Source organism: Diabrotica undecimpunctata, chromosome 9, assembly GCF_040954645.1.
Source record: "Diabrotica undecimpunctata isolate CICGRU chromosome 9, icDiaUnde3, whole genome shotgun sequence".
NCBI classification, from domain to species: domain Eukaryota; kingdom Metazoa; phylum Arthropoda; class Insecta; order Coleoptera; family Chrysomelidae; genus Diabrotica; species Diabrotica undecimpunctata.
Genome location: NC_092811.1, coordinates 14,057,884 through 14,079,522, shown reverse-complemented (window position 1 = coordinate 14,079,522; position 21,639 = coordinate 14,057,884). Strand labels below are relative to the sequence as shown.

The window sequence follows — 21,639 nt, the reverse complement described above, 5'->3', positions numbered from 1 at the left end:
TTGAAAAGGGTCGTTTGAGGTTATCACTGCAGCTCCAACGCCAAGTTCATTTAGATGAATCTGTATAAATTTTAATCCAGTTATTGTATTGTTAATCAAGGATTGAATTTATTGTGACTTTAAAAACAATGGGACTAGTTTCATGTTTATTATATATACTTAACGTCGTAATGACTTTGGACTGTTTGACAGTTCAAGGTAGATAGTGATTGGAATTCGTTTGAAATACTTTTGGGAATTTAATGTTCAGGTTAGAACTATATAATCGGATTCTCTCGTAGTAAGGTTTGGTGACACGGGTCTTATTATTGTAAAAATTGATATATTTGTTATTAAAAGTATTACAGAAGAGAGGTTTGTTTATATTTGAGGCTATAGATGTGGCATGTACTAGAGCTAAGTATATTCTTCGGTGGTTTAGAGGTGGACAAATAATATTGGCAGATACAAAAATGAAACATTGGAAAAATAAGACTGAGGATGATATGTTCTTGCGCGAAGTGATATTATAGCTAATATGTTGTAGGTACTTAATAAAATTATTTCAGATGACTAGATTCAAGGAATCCTAAATTTACTTTTCAATACCTAAAGCAAAAAGGATATAAGTTTCAAATATTTAGAATATCTTTTATGGGCGAGAACATGATATATCTTCCGATACCTATAAATTATTTTTTGTGTTTAAATCACGTTCGTGTGTATAACAGAAACGGTATATGGATGCAGGTTCGACTGCAAAAACAATGATAATAAAATATTTATTTTATTTAAATTACAAAATCGATATTATCTTTAAAATTGGGTAACTTTAGTTTTATTCTTTTTTTCAGGTTTTCGATTGCCGTTATGTTACCACTACCAGCGGTATGTTCGAGGCCATCTGCAATCATATTAAGTACAGCACAAACAAAGGAAACATTAGGTAAGTCATAATTCATTACTAGTGGTATTCACAACTCTCATCTTGATATTTTGAGAGATAGATCTGTCTTTACAAACTTTATTTAGGCGACTCATCGCATTTTTTGCCACACCATACGTCTCCGAATTTCTGCTTCACAGTTACCATCGTTAGTTATGCTAGACTCGAGATAGTCAAAACTGTCTACTATCTGGTATTCCTGTAACATGTTAGTCAGCTGAATAGTGTGGAATCTGTCGACCACCATTATTTTTTTCTTAGCTTTATTGATTTTCAGACCAACTTTATTGCTTTTGTACTCAACTCATTAAATGTTTCATGCTCATTTGTTGCTATAAGTGTAGTGTCATCAGCAAATCTTAAATTGGAGATTTTTCGTGTCTTAATTCAGGTACGTTATTTTATTGATTATTATTTTCATTTCCTTTAAAAAGTTCCGTCAGGTATCTTTCCCATTCGTTTGCTGGTATGTTATTGTATTCCTTTGATTCTTCCATTTCTTTTCGTTGGTTTCTTATAAATCTAGATATTTGTTTTTATGTACCGTAGAAGTCGCTTTCGATCCTTTTTGTAAACTATTTACAGTGCTCATTTTTTGTTCTTCTTACCAACTGCTTTGTTTCATTTCGTATTCTTCTATAGGTGTCTCGGGATTCTGGAGTATTTGATGTTTTTTACTTCATGTAGGCCTCTCGTTTTTCTTTACATTGAAGTAAGAGATCAAGTACAGAAACAAATAGACTGGCAGGATGCCTTAATAACACTATATGGCGAACCAAACACATTAACTCTGAGATGAAGTCAAGAATTTATAAAGCCAGTGTGAGACATATACGACCCAGAAACAAGACTTGACACAGCCACAACACAAAGGCTACTGGAAACGACAGAGATGAAAGTACTGAAAAGAATTACAGGAAATACGCTAAGAGATCGAAAGAGACGTGAAGACATTGTAAGAAAATATAATGTACAGTGTATATACCAATGGACTTCTTCTTCTTCTCGTGTCACTCCTAGCGGAGATTGGAAATCATCATGGCCACTGCGACTTTGTTAGCAGCGCGCCTAAAAAGTTCAATCGAACTACACCCGAACCATTCACGTAGATTACGAAGCCACGATATTTTTCTTCTTCCCACACTTCTTTTGCCCTTAATTTTGCCCTGCATGATATTTCTTAAAAGTTCGTACTTTTCACCTCTCACAATGTGCCCCAAGTATTCCATCTTTCTAGTTTTTATCTCATTTAGAATTTCGCATCTTTTGTCTAAAGTTTGGAGTACTTGCGTGTTAGTGACGCGGTCCATCCATGATATTCTAAGAATGCGCCTATAGCACCACATCTCGAAAGCTTCGATGTTTTTTGTGGTCAACTGTTTTAGTGTCCAAGCCTCTACTCCATACAACAGGGTAGAAAAGACCTAACACCGCAGCATTCGTATTCGTAACTTTATATTGATATCACGATTGCAAAAGAGTTTGCGCATTCTATTAAAGACTGATCTAGCGATTTCTATTCTACATATAATCTCTTTTGTTTGATCAGTATTGTCTGTGATCCAAGCACCTAGATATTTATAACAGGACACACGCTCAATCGTTGTATTGTCTATTACAAGATTAGCTCTGATGTTCTTTGATTTCGTGATTACCATAAATTTAGTTTTTTTCAAATTAATTTTCAAGCCGTAACTGTTACAGTATATATTGAGACTTTGAACGAGATGTTGTAATTCTACTAGCGTTCCCGTTAGGAGAACCGTATCGTCAGCATACCTTATATTGTTGATCGTCTCACCATTTATTATCAGACCAGATCAGATCTTCTTTCTCGAGTGGTTGTTCACAGATAGCTTCACTATACAGATTAAATAAAAGTGGCGACAAGATGCATCCCTGCCGGACTCCTCGACGGATTTGAATTTCTTCTGTTAGCCTACCCTCAACCTTCACATTTGCTGTTTGATTCCAATATAGGTTGCATATAATTCGAATATCTCGGCTGTCTATATTTTTCTTTATTAGAATTTGTCTTAGTGGTTCATGTTGTACTTTGTCAAAGGCCTTTTCGAAATCAATAAAGCAGGTGTAAATTTCTTGGTTCATGTCTAAGCATCTCTGTGAGAGAACGTTCATTGCAAACAGAGCCTCCCTTGTACCTAGCCCTTTTCTGAATCCCATCTGAGTGTTACTGATGTCTACGTCTAATTTCCTATAGATCCTATTATGGATTATTTTCAAGAACAGTTTTAGAGAACAGTTTTAGAGACTTATCAAAGCTCACGTACGATATTCGCTGCATTCCCTTGTATTTGCCTTTTTTGGCAGTAGTATAAAGGTCGAACGGAGCCATTCCCTAGGTATTATTCCAGTTCTATATAATGTGTTAAATAGATCTAGGAGTATTTTAATAGATTCATCGTCCATAAGTTTAAGCAGTTCTACGCATCTGTTATGAGTATACCATCTGTATCTTTGATCTGTCCTGTCTGTGTTGTTCTTCTCCTTCCTGTCATTTCTTTAATCTTTTTGTGTACATTAAAAAAGTCATATTTTTGCTCCATTTGTTCCAACTCCTGGCATTGCTCACTTAGCCATCTTTCTCTAGCTTCTCTTATTTTCTTTTTTATCAGTTTATCTGTTTCTTTGTATCTTATCGGATTATTTGTTTTGTGTACCCTTCTTTCACACATCAACTGTAGTATTTCCTCATTCATCCATTCTTTATGTTTCCTTTCTTTCGGTGTTAAATTTTCTCTCCCTGCTAGCATTACGGCATGTTTAATATTCTCCCATTTTTGGTCTATGTTATCAGTATTTCTATTCAGTTTCTCTATATTTTGTAAATTTTCTTTGATGTTCACTATTGTTTTCTCTTTTATATGTTGTTCACTCAGTCTTCTCACGTCAATTTGTTTCTGTATGTGTTTTTGAATGATCTTTAGTTTTATTCTTAATGTGACTACTACAGGATTGTGATCCGAGCCTATATCTGCTCCTGGGTAGGTTTTAGCTGAGAGTATAGAGTTGCGGAATCTTTGTCTAACAAGGACAAAGTCAATTTGATTTCTGACTACTCTACCTTTGGTGTCACTCGGAGATTTCCATGTGTACAGTCGTCTGTTAGGTAACTTGAAAAGAGTGTTAGCAACTACTAACTCCTCCGCTTGACAAAATTGTACCATACGGTCTCCTCGTTCGTTTCGTTTTCCTAATCCATAGTCACCCACATAACCGTCCACACATCCATGTCCAATTTTGGCATTAAAATCGCCCATTACTACTGTAGTGTGATGTTTCTTCATTGATTTTAGAATTTGTTCCAGATCGTAGTAGAAACTTTCAATTTCATCATCATCTTTATCAGCCGTAGGAGCATATACTTGTATAATATTTATAATTTGTTTATTTGACTGAAGTTGTAGTGCCATTATTCTATCAGAGAAGGGAGTAAAGCTTGTTACACAGTTACTGATTTTCTTTGATACCAAGACAGCGACACCGTAACGATGAGTTGAACTGATGGTGCCTGAATAATAAAGTGTTCCACTATTATTCGTGCATTTTCCTGATCCTGGCCACTGTACATCACTTATACCTAGGACATCAATTTTAAGGTTTTCCATTTCAAGGGCTACATTAGTTAATTTACCTACTGCAAAGAGGCTTCTTACATTCCACGTCGCTATTCTTAACATCTTAAGGCGATTGACATTACTTACACAGGGATTTCGCTGGTTCACGACCTGAGGGGCCCTATGGTCTGTCTGTGGTTTTCCTCTCCTGCCGGATCTTGGGTTCCGAGGTCCATGATCAGTAACATGAGTGATTGATGTAACATTTGCCATCATGATTATACTAGGGAATCTTAAAGATCATTAATACAGTGGTTTCCCGTTGCCTTCTGTATCCTTACGCCGTTGACCATTCCTTGATTCATCCGCCTTCGAGACAGATTTCTCTGTCTCAGGACAAAAGAGTGCCCTACCACTTACCCACTCATCCGCCCGAAGCCGTTGGTAGGTAAGTGGGGGATTGCTTATACCGGCAATCGCTCGGTGGAATTGTCGCCATATCTGGCTACCCTCACTTAGTTTAGCCTGCAGACCAATGCAGTTGCCCGGGGTGTGGCACGTGGAGCCATAAGTGAGAGTTAGTTGTCTTATGAGGACCAGTTATCAAGAACCATCTCCCGTCTATGACGCTCGATGTGGTCGTTCCGATAAAAGGTGCTACTTCTATAACACAACTCTACACCAATGGACACAAAATAGAAAAAAAAGAATGGAATAACCACATAAGCAGAATGGAGGAGACCCGTGTCGTCAAAATAGCAAGAGATCAGTCATCAATCGGCAGAAGAAGTATCGAACTATTGCGCAAAAGATGAAGTGACACCCTTCCATAGAGGTATTAATTCGCCAATGAAGGAAGAAGAAGAATTAGACATTACTTTATATACACTATGCATTTTAGCCTTAGTTTATTGAGGGTCTGAATACTGCAAAAGTTTGTAAACAGCGCAACTAGTAGCTCATTCTTTTTTTAACCTTAATAAAACCTACTACGGATTATGAGTAGAAGACGTATTTCCATAACTTATGACGCATTTTTATTTTAGTCCATCGAAAAAACTGATTTACTAGTTAATTCATCATTAATTTAACATTTCATTATGCTGATATTTTTAAACATCCTTATATTACTTACAGTTTGAAAGTTTACTATTGAAAATTCACTGCATTTGTAGTAATTTTGGAAAAAATTTAGGTGAAACTACACTTTACAGCGACTTTGCATTTTAAACGCAACGTTGATTAAATATTTTTATATACCCGCATTAACGAAACTGGCATTGAGCGAAGAGTTGTTTGAAAAATACACCCGTTAACTTGTTTCAACTGCAAAAAATCCCCAGCCGCATTACGTTTTCGCACAAATAAAATTTATAGGAGGTATCAGCTGAAGTATCACTCCAAAGATTTTCTGTACAAGAATTGTTTCGATAAAACCGGTGATAGCGATACACTAATAGGATTTAAGAGATTTATAGAGCAAAGTTTTTTTTCTTTTAGTTTTAACGCTTTAAACTTTTAAAATGGAATAGTTGAGGCATTAAAAATGAGAAGGTTTACAATTCAGTTGGACGGATTCGATGTATTGTTGGAAAAAATTTAAATGAATTCTCTTTACGAAAATCCCTACTGAATTTTAGAATAACTCCAATCTGTGATTAGAGAGGACGAGCCTTATTTTGCAAAAACATATGTTTGTTTAGTTCTACTTTTCGATACCCATATTACCTTAGTAGTAGCTGAATTCAAAATCAGCTTAAAGCTTAGTTTGGAGTCGAAGCCAAAAGAGATCCAAAGAAAGTCATATTAACTATCTCCTGAGCAAAAACTAAGATTACAAAGATCTGTCTAAAATATTGATGCATAGGAACTAAGATGCATGGACTTAAGTCCATTCCTACTTCCATATACTCCAGCGCTCGTCCACATACGCATCCAGAAACGATTTGTAAACCAGATGAGATCACTCTGAAGGAGAAGTACTGGTTCTACTTTCACCCTCTCATCACGATCAAGAAAATGAACCAAGAGAGTGAGCATACTCTCAAAGTAAAGGGCCAGATCCTGCACCATATACCATCAAAATTACAGGACAGTACTTCGCAGCCTGTTTGTCAATGTCATAATTACCACTCCCAAATATTGGTCAGAGTCAGTAGGCCGCTATCATGACTTCATGCTGTACAATAAGGTGTTAAGCTAGTAGAATAAACAAGACCTCAAGGGCTGCTGTGGGGTTAATCCTCATGGATCCTAAAATACCAACGCAATCAGCTACTGGGGCTTGGCTGAAATTATTTTATTCTGAGGCCACCGCATAATGATAGCGTATGTCATTATAGGTGTCACTATAGTCAGATAATGTTTATGTAGAATTTTTACACACTCGCAAGACTTTACAATCTGATAAATATATTTGTCCTTATCACTCTGTTATCTATTAACCAGTCAAAAAACGTTCAAAAGAAAAATGAGACTGATTGGCCAAAACATTGGCGGGAGTTGGATCTATGGAAGGAGCATAATAAAGCCTAGATGCAACGGACGTGTATTTTACGCCATAACAATAGGTTCTTGAAGAATAACTTTTGGATTTCTTAATCAGAACTTATTCTTCCTCAACGCTACCTAAAAATAATCCTCAGTGGCCGATATTTTTGGTCCTATTAAAAAGATCCTACGTCAGCTTGCGCTGTCTTTCCACCTAGACCAGGGAAAGGTAGAAAATCCGAACTCAAGATGAGTTTTTTTGTGGAAGCCATATGTTGTTAGCTAATTGTACTATAATTTGCTTTTCTTGGAAGAAGGTTGTAGCTGAGCTCCTCCCGCAAAAGTTTTCAGTCCACAGCTTAAGGGTTTCTATATGAGCTTTTCTGAGTCTGAAAATCTCCTTACTTACCGAACCTCATTTTAAATTTTTTAAATCGATTCTACAGAGATACTGTAGCAAAGTGGCATAAGGGAGATTACTTACTGTACCTCATCATTTCTGTCGGCGCAGTTGTTAGAGAGGGTTGTGGCGACTTCAAAAGGTAGTAGGCAAAACAAACTACCATCTCCTTCCACATCTCTGGCATGAAACTTTATTTTTACTGCAGCTGATAGGTAAATTAATATTTGGTCAAATCGAGATTCTTTATTATTCATGTTTACCCTTTTTACATACTGGGCTTCTTGATGATGGTTATTCGTACTTTTTTTAGATAGGATTTCCTAGGAAACTACCTTTCTGTGCTACAGGTTTGCTTATAAATCCAATCCTTGGTGGATGAGGTCACTAACCAGCAGTTATACGAGTCCACCTTTTTTTCTCCAGAGAATACTAGGCTGTATCTGATACTGTAATACTGTGATATTTGAGTGTGAGTGTGAGTGTAGGAAAACTATTATAATTATAGTACATTTTTGTACCATAAAGCTTTCTTAAATAAAATGGTGCATTCGCTGAAACAAGTATAAATCGACAAACAGTGGTCAATTAATTCAGAAATTTAAAACAAGTTTTTTGGTAGATGCATATTTTAATATATTAACATTACTAATACTAAATGTAACATTTGTATAACATTCCTTGTATTAATATTTAACCACCAACTGTTAAGAAAAAAATAAATTTTTTGTTAACAGAATCTGCGAATATGGAACTTAAGATTAATGCCATATATAAATGTTTAAGTATGATATAATATAACAATTATTAAAGATTGGTTAATCGCTGTCACATTTAATTCTATTGCTTGCGATTTTTTTGTTCAGCAAAGCAACTTTCATTATCCTTTGCTACTTTTCAAGATCAAGGAGTAACATTAAAGTGTCATCAATGTGAAGATTACACTTTCGACAAGGTTAGAATATCGTTAGAAAGCGAAAAAAGTTACTGAAATGATCTTAAATGGACCTTTTCGGTTTCTGCTGATCTATTATATTCACGTCTTAGCCACTGTATCTACGGTTTACTGATATCTGAGAATGCGACGAAATGCGGCAAAAGGCAATTAGGGGGCTTCGTCTCGATTAATTACATGAATTGGCCGATTACGAGACAAACCACGTGGGTCTAGCAAATTATCTACACCTATTGGGATAATAATGATTGTTATTCCTTTCTCGAGTTTTTTAGGACTTTAGGAGTAGAATTTAATAATATGATTGGTCTACATATAACGATATTACTTCTTTATGTAAGGTTAATATTTTAAAGTCGTCTTATCTAACAAGTCTAGTTAAGTGTTTTTAGCCATATATTCAGTAGTATGTCATTAAAAAAATAGTAGTAAAATTTAAAACCGCGAAGAGGGTTTTATTTCACTCCTATTGAACTGATCTACTAAAAATCTAAATCCAGAGAACTTTTGACCACCATTAAAAGAAGAAAGACATCATATTTGGGGCACATACTTAGAAATGAGAAGTACGAGTTTTTGTAGCTGATAATAATGGGTAAAATCGAAGGAAAAAGGGGTCCTAATAGACGACAAATAACCTGGCTGAAAACATTCGCGACTGAACAATGTTGAATACACAGACACTTTTAAGAAAAGCAACCTTCATTAGTCGGCACTAGAAGAAGAAGATTGACGGAATAGTCGCCCCTTCTGCCTTTTCTGATTTATTTGTCGCAGAAAATCGATTTTGTTCATCCTAAAATATTGGCTGCAAATTTGATGATGAATAAAAATTGGTTTTCTTCAATATCCATATCAAGTATTTGGTAAATGCATTTATGGATGATTTTTTTAAAAACATTTTAAGTGTATGAGACATCAGGCTTATGGTGCGGTGGTCGGTGCATTTTCTAGCATTTTTCTTTTTTGGGAGACAAGTAAATGTTAAGGTCAACCATTCATTGGGTACGTTACCCGACTGATAAATTTCATTGAAGAGCTTTAAGAGGACATACATGTACTCATTTTCTATTATTTTTAGGATATCAATAGGCAGTTGATCTGGCCCCGGGCTTTTTCGGTTTCTAGTGTTCTTTAGTGCATACAATATTTCTTTCTTTGTAAGTTCTATACTTGTTTCTCTGTCCTCGACAGATATGTCTTGTAGGTTTCTTCTTTCGTCGTCGAAGAGCTCTTCTATATATTCTTACTATCGTTTTAGTTTTTCGTCAGTCGTTATCATAGTATTTCCATTTTTATCTAAAAGAGTTGTGTTGTGGTTTCTTTTTTGCAGCCCTGCCATTTCTTTAATCTTTTTATGTGGGTTGAATTGGTCGTATTTGTTCTAAAGATCTTTTATCTATTTACATTTTTCCTCATAGTAGCTTTGTTTTGCCTCTGTTATCATTTTTCTAACCTGATTTAAATAACCTTATTACCCAAACAGTGAATAAAAGCCTTCTGCAACTGAAAAAACCAAAAACAACATACAATGAATTAAACAAAGAAATATTACAACAATTAAAAAGAAGGAAGATCTTAAATAAATCTAACAAAAGGGGAACCGACGAATATAGAGAACTTAATAGGCAGATTAGAAAAGGAATCAGACAACAAAAAAGAAAAGAAAACGAAAAATTAATAACAACAACTATTGAAAAAAATAAGAGTATGAAATGCCTCAGACCGACACTAGGCCGACGTTAGATGATATCATTAATGGGAAAAGACGAAAATGAAATCACAACTAGAGAAAACATACTAACACGAATAGAAGAATTTTACACAAAACTTTACAGAACACATCAACAAGATGATGAGATGAGACCAGCACGGAAATTAATAAAAAATGTTGGATCAGAAATAATGCCAAAAGTAACAATTTCAGAGGTAACTACAGCATTGGAAAACATGAAGAGAAATAAAGCTGCAGGAGAAGATAGTATTACCACAGATATGATATTAGAAGGAGGTAAGGAACTAATTGCAATTGAAGGGGTGGCTGCAATAACCAGGCAGCTCCACTTTTTTACGAAAATGAGATTTTCAGTGACTTACACTTAACAAAAATCGGCCGATCGTTCCCTGCAACAAACGGGTATCTCTTAATAACGGCACATAACTGGCAACGATATTTGGAGCTACCTTGCTTTCGGTTTGTAGCAAGAACCGGGCAGCTCCTGGAGCTGCCTGGTTCTTGCACTTAACTGTTGACAAAATAATATAATAGAAAAGATATAAAAATATGCATGGAATATAAAAAATAAGTTTGATTCCTTCATGTATTTGTTTAGTTTCTATTGAATTTTATGTAATAATACAATAATTTTAATATTATTCTATTTCTAAACAGTTTGTAATACGGTCCTGTTCATTTTCCCATGCGCCGCCGTGAACTAGTTACTTACTCGTTTAGTCGGGCAAGCGCAGGTGCTCGTTGTGTTTTAGTTTAGTTCAGATCGACGTGTTGTTATACATAGATACACACTTTTCTTACGATTCGTAGTGAATAAAATTTAGTATTATTTATATTTGAAATGGCAAGTGAACTCAGTTCAAGTGAAAGTGAACCGTTTCAAGATTCGTCATCGGATTTCATTCCTGATTCCGAATCAAGTGAGGAGAATGCTGTAAACGAAGTTGCTGCAAGCAATGTTGCCACTACGTCTGGACTGGTTGAAAATAAAAAATCGAAAAAGAGGAGCAGGGAGCCGAATATGTGGAAGCGAAACCAGAGAAAATTAAGAAGATCTAAAGGTGAAGAGTACATTAATGTTAAAGGAAACATAGTGGAAAGACGAAGTAGAGGAGGTCCATGCCAGTGCCGGTTCAAATGTTTTGAAGGCATAAGCGAAGAAACTCTTGATAAAATTTTCACGTCTTTTTATGAAATAGGTGATAAAGAGCAACAAGATATCTATTTAGGTAAGGATAAAATTATTGGCGCCTGAAAGCACGTATTAGTTATATATCGTTTCATAGGTTCTTGGGTATGCAGATTTCGGTTCCGAGGTTTATTTGATATTTAAACAAATAAATTACGATTCCAATAGCCTTCCATACCTGTTGGTACGGACGGCAAATAATGATTTTTACGAAATATTGATTTTCTGTTCTTTTTTTCAGGTGGTTTAATACAGACGAGAAACGTTGACAGAAGGCGACCGAAAGGAGGTGGTGGAGTTCCAAGAGGCCAAACGTTTTTATATAAAATAAAGAGAGGCATATTTGAGAAAAAAAGTGTGTTAAACGGCATTTATGAACATTCACGCAATAACGAAAAGCAGGGTGGAGAGAATAGCGACTCATATGGCTTCACAGATAGTAGGTCCGAAAGACATGCGAGGGCGCCATGAAACTAGACCAAATAAAATCCCAGATCAAATTATCAAGTCCATTGAGGATCATATAAATAGCTTTCCAAGAAGAAAAAGCCATTATAGCAGAAATGATAACCTAAACAGAAGATATCTTTCATCCGAACTGAATTTAAGGCTTATGCACAGATTGTATTTAAAAAAATATGAACCAGAACAGCATAATCTATTAGACACGCCAGAGTTTAAGCCAAAAGTTTCATACACATATTATCGGCGTGTATTTGTGGAAAATTTTAATTTAACCTTTGGCCACCCTAGAACAGATACTTGCAAAACTTGCGACATCCTTGACAATAAAATAAAATGTGCCAAAGATGATGAAACTCAAAACACATTGAAGGTGGAAAAAAAAGTGCACCTGACTAAAGCTGATACTTTCTTTAAAGATTTAACAGAGAAAACTGCTTTGGCTAAGGAAGATCCCAGAGTTGAAGTCATGTCATTTGATTTTGAACAAAACATGCCCCTGCCACATGTTCCTTCTGGTGACGTGTTCTACAAGCGCCAGTTGTGGTTTTATCCATTTTGTATCCATAAGGGCAGCGTTTCGAAGAGTTACTTTTATGTTTTCGATGAAATAACGGGTCGGAAATCTCCAAATGAAGTGATAAGTTGCTTACACGATTTTATTAATAACTACATTGATCCTCAGGTAACAACCCTTTACGTTTATAGTGACAACTGCGCTGCGCAGAACAAGAACTCCGTTCTTGTTCACTTTTGGCAATCTCTTCTATTGCATGGAAGATTCAAGAGAATAAGACATCGTTATCCCGAACCTGGGCATAGTTTTTTGCCCTGCGACAGGTCGTTTGCTCTGGTGGAAAAAGAAAAAAGAAAGAAAGAAAGAGTTTATCTGCCAGAGGAATGGAGTCGCATGATAGCAAATACCAGTAAGAAGTTTATTGTGAAAACTGTTAAACAAGATATGATTCTAAACCATAAAGAAGTTCTTGAGCCATTTTTTAAGAAAAGCAATATTAAAAATAGTTTTGGTGCAAAATTTACCATATCGAAATATAAAGTTGACGAATTTAGTGATACACATAGAGAGACTGTTACGTGCTCAGAGTCAGCGAATGGTTTTGTGACTGAGGATTTCGTTCTTTTAAAGAAATCTTGTGTACCGATTTTTCCATAAGTACACAATAAGGTTTATAATGCACCGTTGCCTTTGAAAAGGGATAAGCTATTAAATGTCATGGAATTGGCCAGACAGTATGTTGGCGAGGCTGAAATGTGGTACTACCAACAACTTGTTCCTGTAGAGCCAGAAGAATGCCAAACTTCCGAAACTGAAGATGAACACTAGTAACCTAAGAAGAATATTACCTGTTTTTTATGTTTTCATATTCCACTGATTAGTTTGTATTTTGATATTAATGTAATAAGGACATTTTATTTAGTTTCTTTACTTTTTGTATCCAAATAACATATAAATAAACCTAAAACTATTTTTTTTGTATATTTTTGGCAAAGCAGCTCCAATTTTTTTTTATTTTATTAAAATATGATATTTACAATATTTACAAAAACTACGTAAAAACTTTTTCTTTACATGCTTTCACCACAGGAAAAAAAATAATAAAAAATAAACTAATTTTGAATTTTTGGGAGGTTTTTTTCGATTTCCTACAAATTTTAAAATACGGAGCTACCTGGTTATTGCAGCCACCCCTTCAATTGTAACTAAGCTTGTGGACAGTTGTTTACATCAGGACAAAGTCCCTAAGAGCTGGAACAACTCTAAAGTAATCTTATTACACAAGAAAGGTGATAGTCGAAAATTGGAAAACTACAGACCCATCAGCCTACTGTGACACCTGTTTAAAATACTTACCAAAGTCATAACTACTCGACTAACAAGGAAATTAGACGAATACCAACCATATGAACAGGCAGGTTTTAGAAAAGGCTATTCAACTTCCAATCACCTGTTAACCACAAAAATATTAATAGAAAAATGTAACGAATACAAGTTTCCAGTTTTCCTAGCATTTGTAGACTACGAAAAAGCTTTCGATACCATAGAACACACGGCCGTAATAAACGCAATGCAAAATTGTAGAATAGACAGCAGATATATTAACTTAATAAAAGAAACTATGAACCAAGCTACAGCTACATACTACCTAAATGAAAATGAACACACGAACCCTGTACCATTAAACAGGGGAGTCAAACAGGGAGATACTTTATCACCCAAACTGTTCACCTTAGTTTTGGAGGACGTTTTTAAAAACCTAAATTGGAAATATAAGGGAATAAACATCAATGGTTTGCAACGATTTGCAGATGACATAATCCTGATAGCTACTGACCTACAAGAAATGCAAACCATGCTTTTAGAACTACATACCGAATCTTCTAAAATAGGACTGAACATGAATTTAAACAAAACAAAAGTCATGCACTTCAAAGACACCGTGACAATAATAAACGATAAAGTTATAGAAAAAGTTGAAGAATATATATACTTAGGACAAAAAATAATACTAAATAGGGAAATTCAAACTGAAGAAATAAAAAGAAGAAGAAAGTTAGCTTGGGCGACACATGGACAATCACAAAAAAGAATATGAATATACTTCACTCAACACGCGATGGAAAGAGCAATGCTAGGTATATCACTTAAGGACAAGAAAACAAACACATGGATAAGACAGAAAACCAAAGTCACCGATGTGATGCAAAAATCATTAAAGTTGAAATGGGAATACGCTGGACATGTAGCTAGGAGCGATCTAAACAAATGGCACAGATCAATTTTAACCTGGAGACCATACCAACACAAAAGACCCAGAGGCAGACCTCCTATGAGATGGACAGATGATCTGAAAAGGACTGCCGGGAAAAATTGGCTACAAGTAGCGTACAATAAAAAACAATGGAAAGGAAGACTTGAAGAGGCTTATGTTCAGATGTGGACGTAAATGGCTAGACGAAGAAGAAGAAGAAAAAGAAGAAGAATCATTTTTCTGATTTCATTGTTAATGACTTTGTAAGTGTGACTGCCTTTATTCTGGACTTATCTTCTTTGGTCCATCCTGCCAAGTATTTCGTTGCTCATCCAGTTGTCTCTTATTCTTATCGGTTTTTTTAATATCTCTTTGCATCGAACCGGGAGGCAGCTTTTTTATGTTTCCCATTGTTGGTTTATCTCGTAGGTGTGTATAAGTATCTAATTTATTAAAGTTTTCGTATATTTTCTGTTGCATTTTGTTTTTTATATCACCTTCTTTCAGTTGTCTATGAAAGTTATACAACGGACTAAAATATCATTTTGTTGTCGTCCCAACCGCAAATAAGAGGAAGCCAGATAAAAGTGGCGTAACTGTAGATGGCAGTTGATTGGATCTCCCGTCGCATGGTGCCGGGCCAAATCACTAGTTAAAACATAAACATTTTAAACATAAAAACATACGCTGATGTACCATCAATATTAAATACTAAACCAATATATTATAATCCGAAAATTTAGGTCTTTTTGACAATGTTAAAATCGTGATAACTTGCTACTGTTTTACGAATTTACATACCCACACTAACAAACCGTTTTGCTTCTGAAGAATAGATTACTATAAATTTCACAATCTGATATTATTGTGATTTAGTCGGCGTAGTGCATAAGATAGTAATAAATCTTTTTAAACGCGAATTTTTTAAATTTTTTGTATGATTATTAGACTTCGGCAAATATGCATATTGCATATTTTGCATATTGTGCATATTTTATGCAAATATTTCATATTTTGGCATATTTGTATAAAAGTTTGCATAAAGTGCATAAAAGTTCAGATTTTTATACTGTATTTGAAAATTTTTAAACATACCAATTTATTTCAATTCTTGTATAAAATTTTGTAGTCATTTTAATCAAGAAATGATCTAAGTACGTAATCTCTACAAGTACAAAACATTTACAATTTCAAAGAAGATCAATTTAAGTAGCCCTCAACATTCTTAGAAAGTCTCGGTCACTGAGGCATTCAGTTATTGGATAATCGCTAAGGGTTCGCTCATTTGCATTTTATGATCTAATCCCCAAATCTATCTACAATTTATTGTATCTTAACAGCAGGTAAACGGCTAATAGTTTTGTTCCTAATTTAGGGATTTTCCAAAATCTCCCAGTTTATTGAATTAGGTACCTAAACCTTTATAATTTGATGCTCAGATTTGTAAATCATTTTTGTTTTGATATTCAAAGCGTAAACACTCGTTGTGCGTAACAAAAAGGAAGATTGTGATTTTATAATGCCTAAAACAACCAGTGCTTCAACTTGGATTAAACCTTATAAAGAGCTGTCTATGGATATGGGAAAAATCTACTGTTCAGTCTGTGGCAAAATTGTAAGTATCTAATATTTTCTATTAAATATCTAATATTTCATACATACAGGGTGTTTCCAAATGACACTTACAACGTTTGACTGTAGATACTTCTCGAAAAATTGAACAAAACGATATAGTTAATGAGGGGTCAAACTTATTTACTTTTCGAGATACAGGGTGTTAAAATTAAAAAAAATTAAATTCTTTTAGTTAATAACAACAATAACTTTAAAACCAATAAACGTATTTACTTGAAATTTAGTACTCGTAGGTTGTTTTTAAATGAAAAATAGCTTCCTTTAGTGAGAAAAAATTGTCCATGGTACAATACAATGGTGTGTATTTAGAAAAATTTTTCACCTTTACTTTTTTTTATGAAGTCAGCTATTCTAAAACACAATTATTTTTATTGTAATTGAATTAACAAAAAAAAAACTTTTGTTGAATTTTAAAATAAGTTATATGATGTACTAATGGTTAGTAACAAAAACTAATTTGTGGATTAATACTGCATTTAAAACACTTAGCGAGTGTTTTTTTTTTCCAAACCAGTTATTTGATTAACCAAAAACACCTTGTATATTTTTATATTTTAAAGGTTGGGTTAAAATAAAGGTTTTTATTTTTATTTATAGATAGCATGTGAGAAGAAATTTCAGATAGACCAACATGTGAGAACTGCTTCACACATTGCAAAAAAAGGAAAAATAGGAGGAAAACATCAAACTTCAATGGCTAAATGTTTCCAATCTACTTCAAAAAAATTAGATGAGCAAGAAACTTTTAATGAAGACTTGTGTCGCGCATTAGTGTCTGCAAACATACCGCTTTCAAAATTAGCAAATGTAAATTTTAGTTTGTTTCTAAAAAAATATTGCAAACTTAATGTTCCAAGTGATCGGTCTCTAAGAAGAAATAATGTGAACGGGCTATACGCGTCGGTGTTAATTAATATTAAGGAAGAAATTGCAGATAATTATTTTTACATATCTGTAGACGAAACCACTGATTCCTCAGGAAAGTATATTGCTCATTTATTGATTGGTGTTCTTAAAGAAGATACCTTACCAAAATCTCATCTTATTTCATGCCAGCAACTTAAGAAAACAAATGCTTTAACAATTTCGCGTTTTATACAAGAAACATTAGCAACTTTTTTTCTTCCGACAACTATTCGTTCTAATAAATTACTGCTTATTTTATCGGATGCTGCTCCTTATATGGTGAAAGCAGGACAAAATTTAAAAATATTTTTCCCAGATTTAATACATGTTACTTGTGTAGCGCATGGATTAAACAGAGTTGCAGAGGAAATACGAAAAAAGTTTCCTCTTGTAAATACCATGATATCCAGTGTCAAAAAAGTATTTCTTAAATCTCCTATAAGAATTCAACTTTATAAAGAAATGCTACCTAACATTCCTCTTCCACCACAACCTATTTTAACGCGATGGGGAACATGGTTAGAAGCAGCTAATTTTTATGCAGATCATTTTGTTAAAATAAAGAACATAATTGATACGTTAACAGATGAAAGTTCCCAATCTCTTTTGGATTCTAAACAAACTTTTCAGAGTAACTTGCTTCAACAAGAACTTTCATTTATAAAATCAAATTTTAGTTTTGTTCAAAAAACAATTACTCAGTTAGAATCACCAAAACTGTCATTGTTCGAAAGTACAGCATTAATAAAAGAATTTGCGTCATGTTGTCGGAACGTTAGAGGTAATATTGGAAAAGATATTTTAAAAAAATTTGAAGCTACTATGGAAAAAAATAAAGGTTACCATATTCTTTCTGAAGTAGTCAGTGTTCTAGCTGGAAATATTTCGGAAACAATTAATTTAGAACCAAATGTTTTGGTTAGTTTGAAAAATGCTCCCGTTACATCAGTTGATGTTGAACGAAGTTTTTCCATATATAAATATATGTACTCAGACAGAAGCCACAAGTTTTTGTTAGAAAATTTTGAACACCACTTGGTCATTTATTGTTACCATAATTCTAAATAAGTTTATTCATACTTAAAAATGATGTAGTTACTTAAAATAAATGTAAATCTTAATGAATAGTAGGAAATATTTAGTTATGTACACTTTTTTTTTAAATAAAATTGTTACTATTTTACGATTTTTTTATTTATTTGTATGCATATTTTGTAAAATATTTGCATATTTTCGGGTAAACACGTGCATATTTATGCGCATATTTTCTACATTTTTATTTGCATATTTGCCGAAGTCTAATGATTATGTATTTATATACAACTACTCAAAAAACTTTTTCGACGACCATAGAAGAAAAACTTCTCGAGACGTGAATAAGACAGCTCCCAAACTGGTTTAAAGGATTGGAACTAAACAACCAACAAATCAAACAATAAGTACGTAAGCGATGAGACGAGAGGGAGTTGCCGAAATAAGAAAATCTCCAATATTTTAAGAGGGTATAAATAACACGCGGAATAAATCCCAACCGCAAGCAATCTCGAACACACCTTCCTACAGAAATTTAGAAAGATCCTTACCATAGTTCCATTTATTTTTACGCAGTGTGAAAAAACATTTATTTTTGCTAAGACAGAAGTTCGTGATGTTGTGTAAGATCCAGTTTCACTTGAAAACGTTAAGAATGCTGAAATTGTTTTATATATTTGCGGAAATAACACAACACAACATTTATGATGATTTAAGTCTTGTGGAAAATAATATTTCTTAAAAAGAATGCTGCATAAATCATTTTAAATGAAATGCTTACATTTAGAAAAAATAGGGATTTTATTGTTATGAAACTCTTTTCTAGTAGCAGTTTACTTTTCTTGATAAATACTGAGTTTTAAGTATGGAACGCCTTAATTACAGAATGGTCACAAAAGCTTAAAATGTTTACCTCCATACAATAAACTGTTGACCGCTTAATCTTTTTGTTGAATTTCTAAGTACGGGCAGTCTGATTTTGGCATAGTAGGATCGCCATGTGGTGTTGGGCTTCAGCTACGTTCTTCTTCTTAAAGTGCCTATCCGTTCCGGATGTTGGCGATCATCACGGCTATCTTTACTTTATTTATTGCAGCGCGGAACAGTTCAGTAGCAATCGTTTTATACCACTTTCGTAAATTTTGAAGCGAGGATATGCGTCTTCTTCCCGGTCCTCTCTTACCATTTACTTTCCCTTGGAGAATCAGTTGGAGAAGGCCGTAACGTTCTGGATTTCTCATTACATGTCTTAGATATTCCAACTTTTTAGTTTTGAAATGCTGCTTTTGCTTTCATTATTCGCTGTTTAATTTCTGTTGAGTGGTCTCATTGGCTATTTAAATTGGTGCCTAGATATGTATATTGCTCGACTCTTTCGATATTCTGTTGGTTGATTGTAAGTTGAGCGTTTAGTATTGGTTTTTTACTAATTGTCATAAATTTGGTTTTCTTTATGTTAAGAGCTAGTCCGTATCTGTTGCTGACTTCTGTTATGCGATTTGTTAATATCTGTAAGTCATTCAGATTATCGGCAAAAACTATAGTGTCATCTGCATATCTAATGTTATTCAACCATTCACCGTTTATTAGTATTCCTTTCGCACAACCGTCTAAAACTTCCTTAAATACCTATTCAGAATAAATGTTGAACAACAATGGAGACAAAATACAGCCCTGCCGTACTCCACGTTCTATTGCAATTTTATCAGTTAACTGGTCTTCTGTTTTGATTTTTTCCATTTGATTGTAGTAAATGTTTCTGATAATTCTAAGATCTTTGTTGTCAATTCCAATTTCTTGCATTAGAGTCATTAATTTGTCATGTTTTACTCTGTCAAATGCCTTCTGGTAATCTATAAAGCATACGTATATGTCACAGTTCACTTCCCTGCATCTCTGAAATAGCACCTGTACAGCAAAAAGGGCCTCCCGTGTTCCCAGAGCATCACGAAATCCGAATTGTGTTCTTGTTAGTTGTTCCTCACATTTTGTATATATTCTTTTGTGAATGACCTTTAGAAATGTTTTAAGTAAATGGCTCATAAGGCTTATAGTTCTATAGTCTTCGCACTTTCTCGCATTGGGTTTTTTGGAAGATTTATAAAAGTTGACACTAACCACTCTTGGAGAACCACGCCCGTATCATATATACTGTTAAATATATTTGTCAACCATTTTATGCCACCATAGTCCATAAGTTTTAAGAATTCTGAGTAAAAATTATCAGGGCCTACTGCTTTACCATCTTTGGTGCTTTTGATGGCATATTTTACTTCTTCGACTGTAAATGGTGGTCCAGATTCGCAATTGGTGTTTGTTGTAATACCAGTGTTACTTCGTATATCTTCAAAAGTTTTTTCTACGTATTTAATCCAAATATCTCTTTTATGCTCTATTTCCAGTACTATGTTTCCCTGATTATCTGTCAGGAATCCAGTGTTCTTGTGTTTATATAAGCCTGCCGCTGTTTTAATCTTTTTATGGAGGTTAAATGAATCATGTTTTTGTTGTAATGACTCTATCTCTGTACACTTCGAGCTAAACCAATTTTCTTTTGCTATTTTAATAGCCCTTTTTATTTCGTTATTTATGTTGTTGTAGTAATTCTTATTATCTTTAGCGTTTCTTCTGTCTTCCATCATACATAGAATCTCCTCCGTCATCCATTCCTTTTTATTTGTCCTTTCAGGTTTTAAGTATTTCTCTGTTATTTTTTGACTTACTTTGTGCAAATTTTCTAGTTCTACATCTGCGTTATCTGTTTCTGTATGGGCCCATGGTTTTTCTGTACGAGCCCACGTTTTTTCTTTTAGGCGTTTTTGTACCTTTTCCTTTACTGTTTTATTTTTCAGTTGGTTAATATCGTACTTCATAATTTTTGGTCTTTGAACTTTCTTTAAACTAAGTTTCATTTTGGCGATAAGTGGATTGTGGTCCGAATTTATGTCGGATTCCGGGTACGCTTTAACAGATGTTATAGAGTTTCTAAATCGTTTGTAAATAAGAATATAGTCTATTTGATTTCGTACTGTGTGATCTGGAGTATCCTGGGGAGATTTCCACGTATATAGTCGTCTTGGAGGAAGATCATAAAAGGTGTTTGTCACTACGAGCTGTTCTTCAGTTGCAAATTCAATCAAACGGTCTCCGCGTTCATTACGTTCCCCTAGACCAAAGGATCCCACTAAATTTCCACTTTGTCCTTTGCCAACTTTGGCATTAAAGTCTCCCATTATTAGTGTTATTTCGTTTTTCCGAATCCTTTTGACAATATTAGTAAGGTCATTGTAAAATTCTATTTTACAATGACCAATTTTTTTATATTCTTTCAGCTACGTTAATGTATCAAATCCAAAACAAATCCAAAACACAGATGAAAGTTACCACATGGAACATTAGATTGTTCAACACAACCCAAGTGCTGAAAGGCAATTAGACCAGAGTGGATTTGAGCGCTGAACTTTTGCGAAAAGTGGTCTTATGAAATTGATCTACGTACAAAAACCACCGTAACTCTAGTTGGGCAATTCATTTGTTGGGAAAACTCGAGTTCTGTATTAT

At 34.2% G+C, this 21,639-nt stretch overlaps 2 protein-coding genes across 6 annotated transcripts in view; both read left to right on the top strand.

The window, feature by feature from the left end:
- Positions 1 to 21,639, top strand: part of Nos (Nitric oxide synthase) — a 588,325-nt gene that overhangs the window by 463,227 nt on the left and 103,459 nt on the right. For all 5 annotated transcript variants that reach the window (XM_072542783.1, XM_072542782.1, XM_072542784.1 and 2 more), the window contains one exon: positions 834 to 925. In XM_072542783.1, coding sequence (XP_072398884.1) covers positions 834 to 925 — 92 coding nt within the window. The remainder of the gene's footprint in view (positions 1 to 833; positions 926 to 21,639) is intronic.
- Positions 10,381 to 11,928, top strand: LOC140450247 (uncharacterized). The gene is made up of 2 exons (XM_072543767.1): positions 10,381 to 11,312; positions 11,514 to 11,928. Exons 1-2 carry the CDS (start codon positions 10,925 to 10,927, stop codon positions 11,741 to 11,743), a joined length of 618 nt encoding a protein of 205 aa, XP_072399868.1. The 5' UTR covers positions 10,381 to 10,924; the 3' UTR covers positions 11,744 to 11,928.

What these genes read in the sequence shown, in the direction of transcription:
- LOC140450247 (XM_072543767.1), top strand. Translation starts at nt 10,925, where the DNA reads ATGGCAAGTGAACTCAGTTCAAGTGAAAGTGAACCGTTTCAAGATTCG. An exon ending in GCAACAAGATATCTATTTAG is followed by an intron (nt 11,313 to 11,513) that starts GTAAGGATAAAA and finishes TCTTTTTTTCAG; the next exon opens with GTGGTTTAATACAGACGAGA.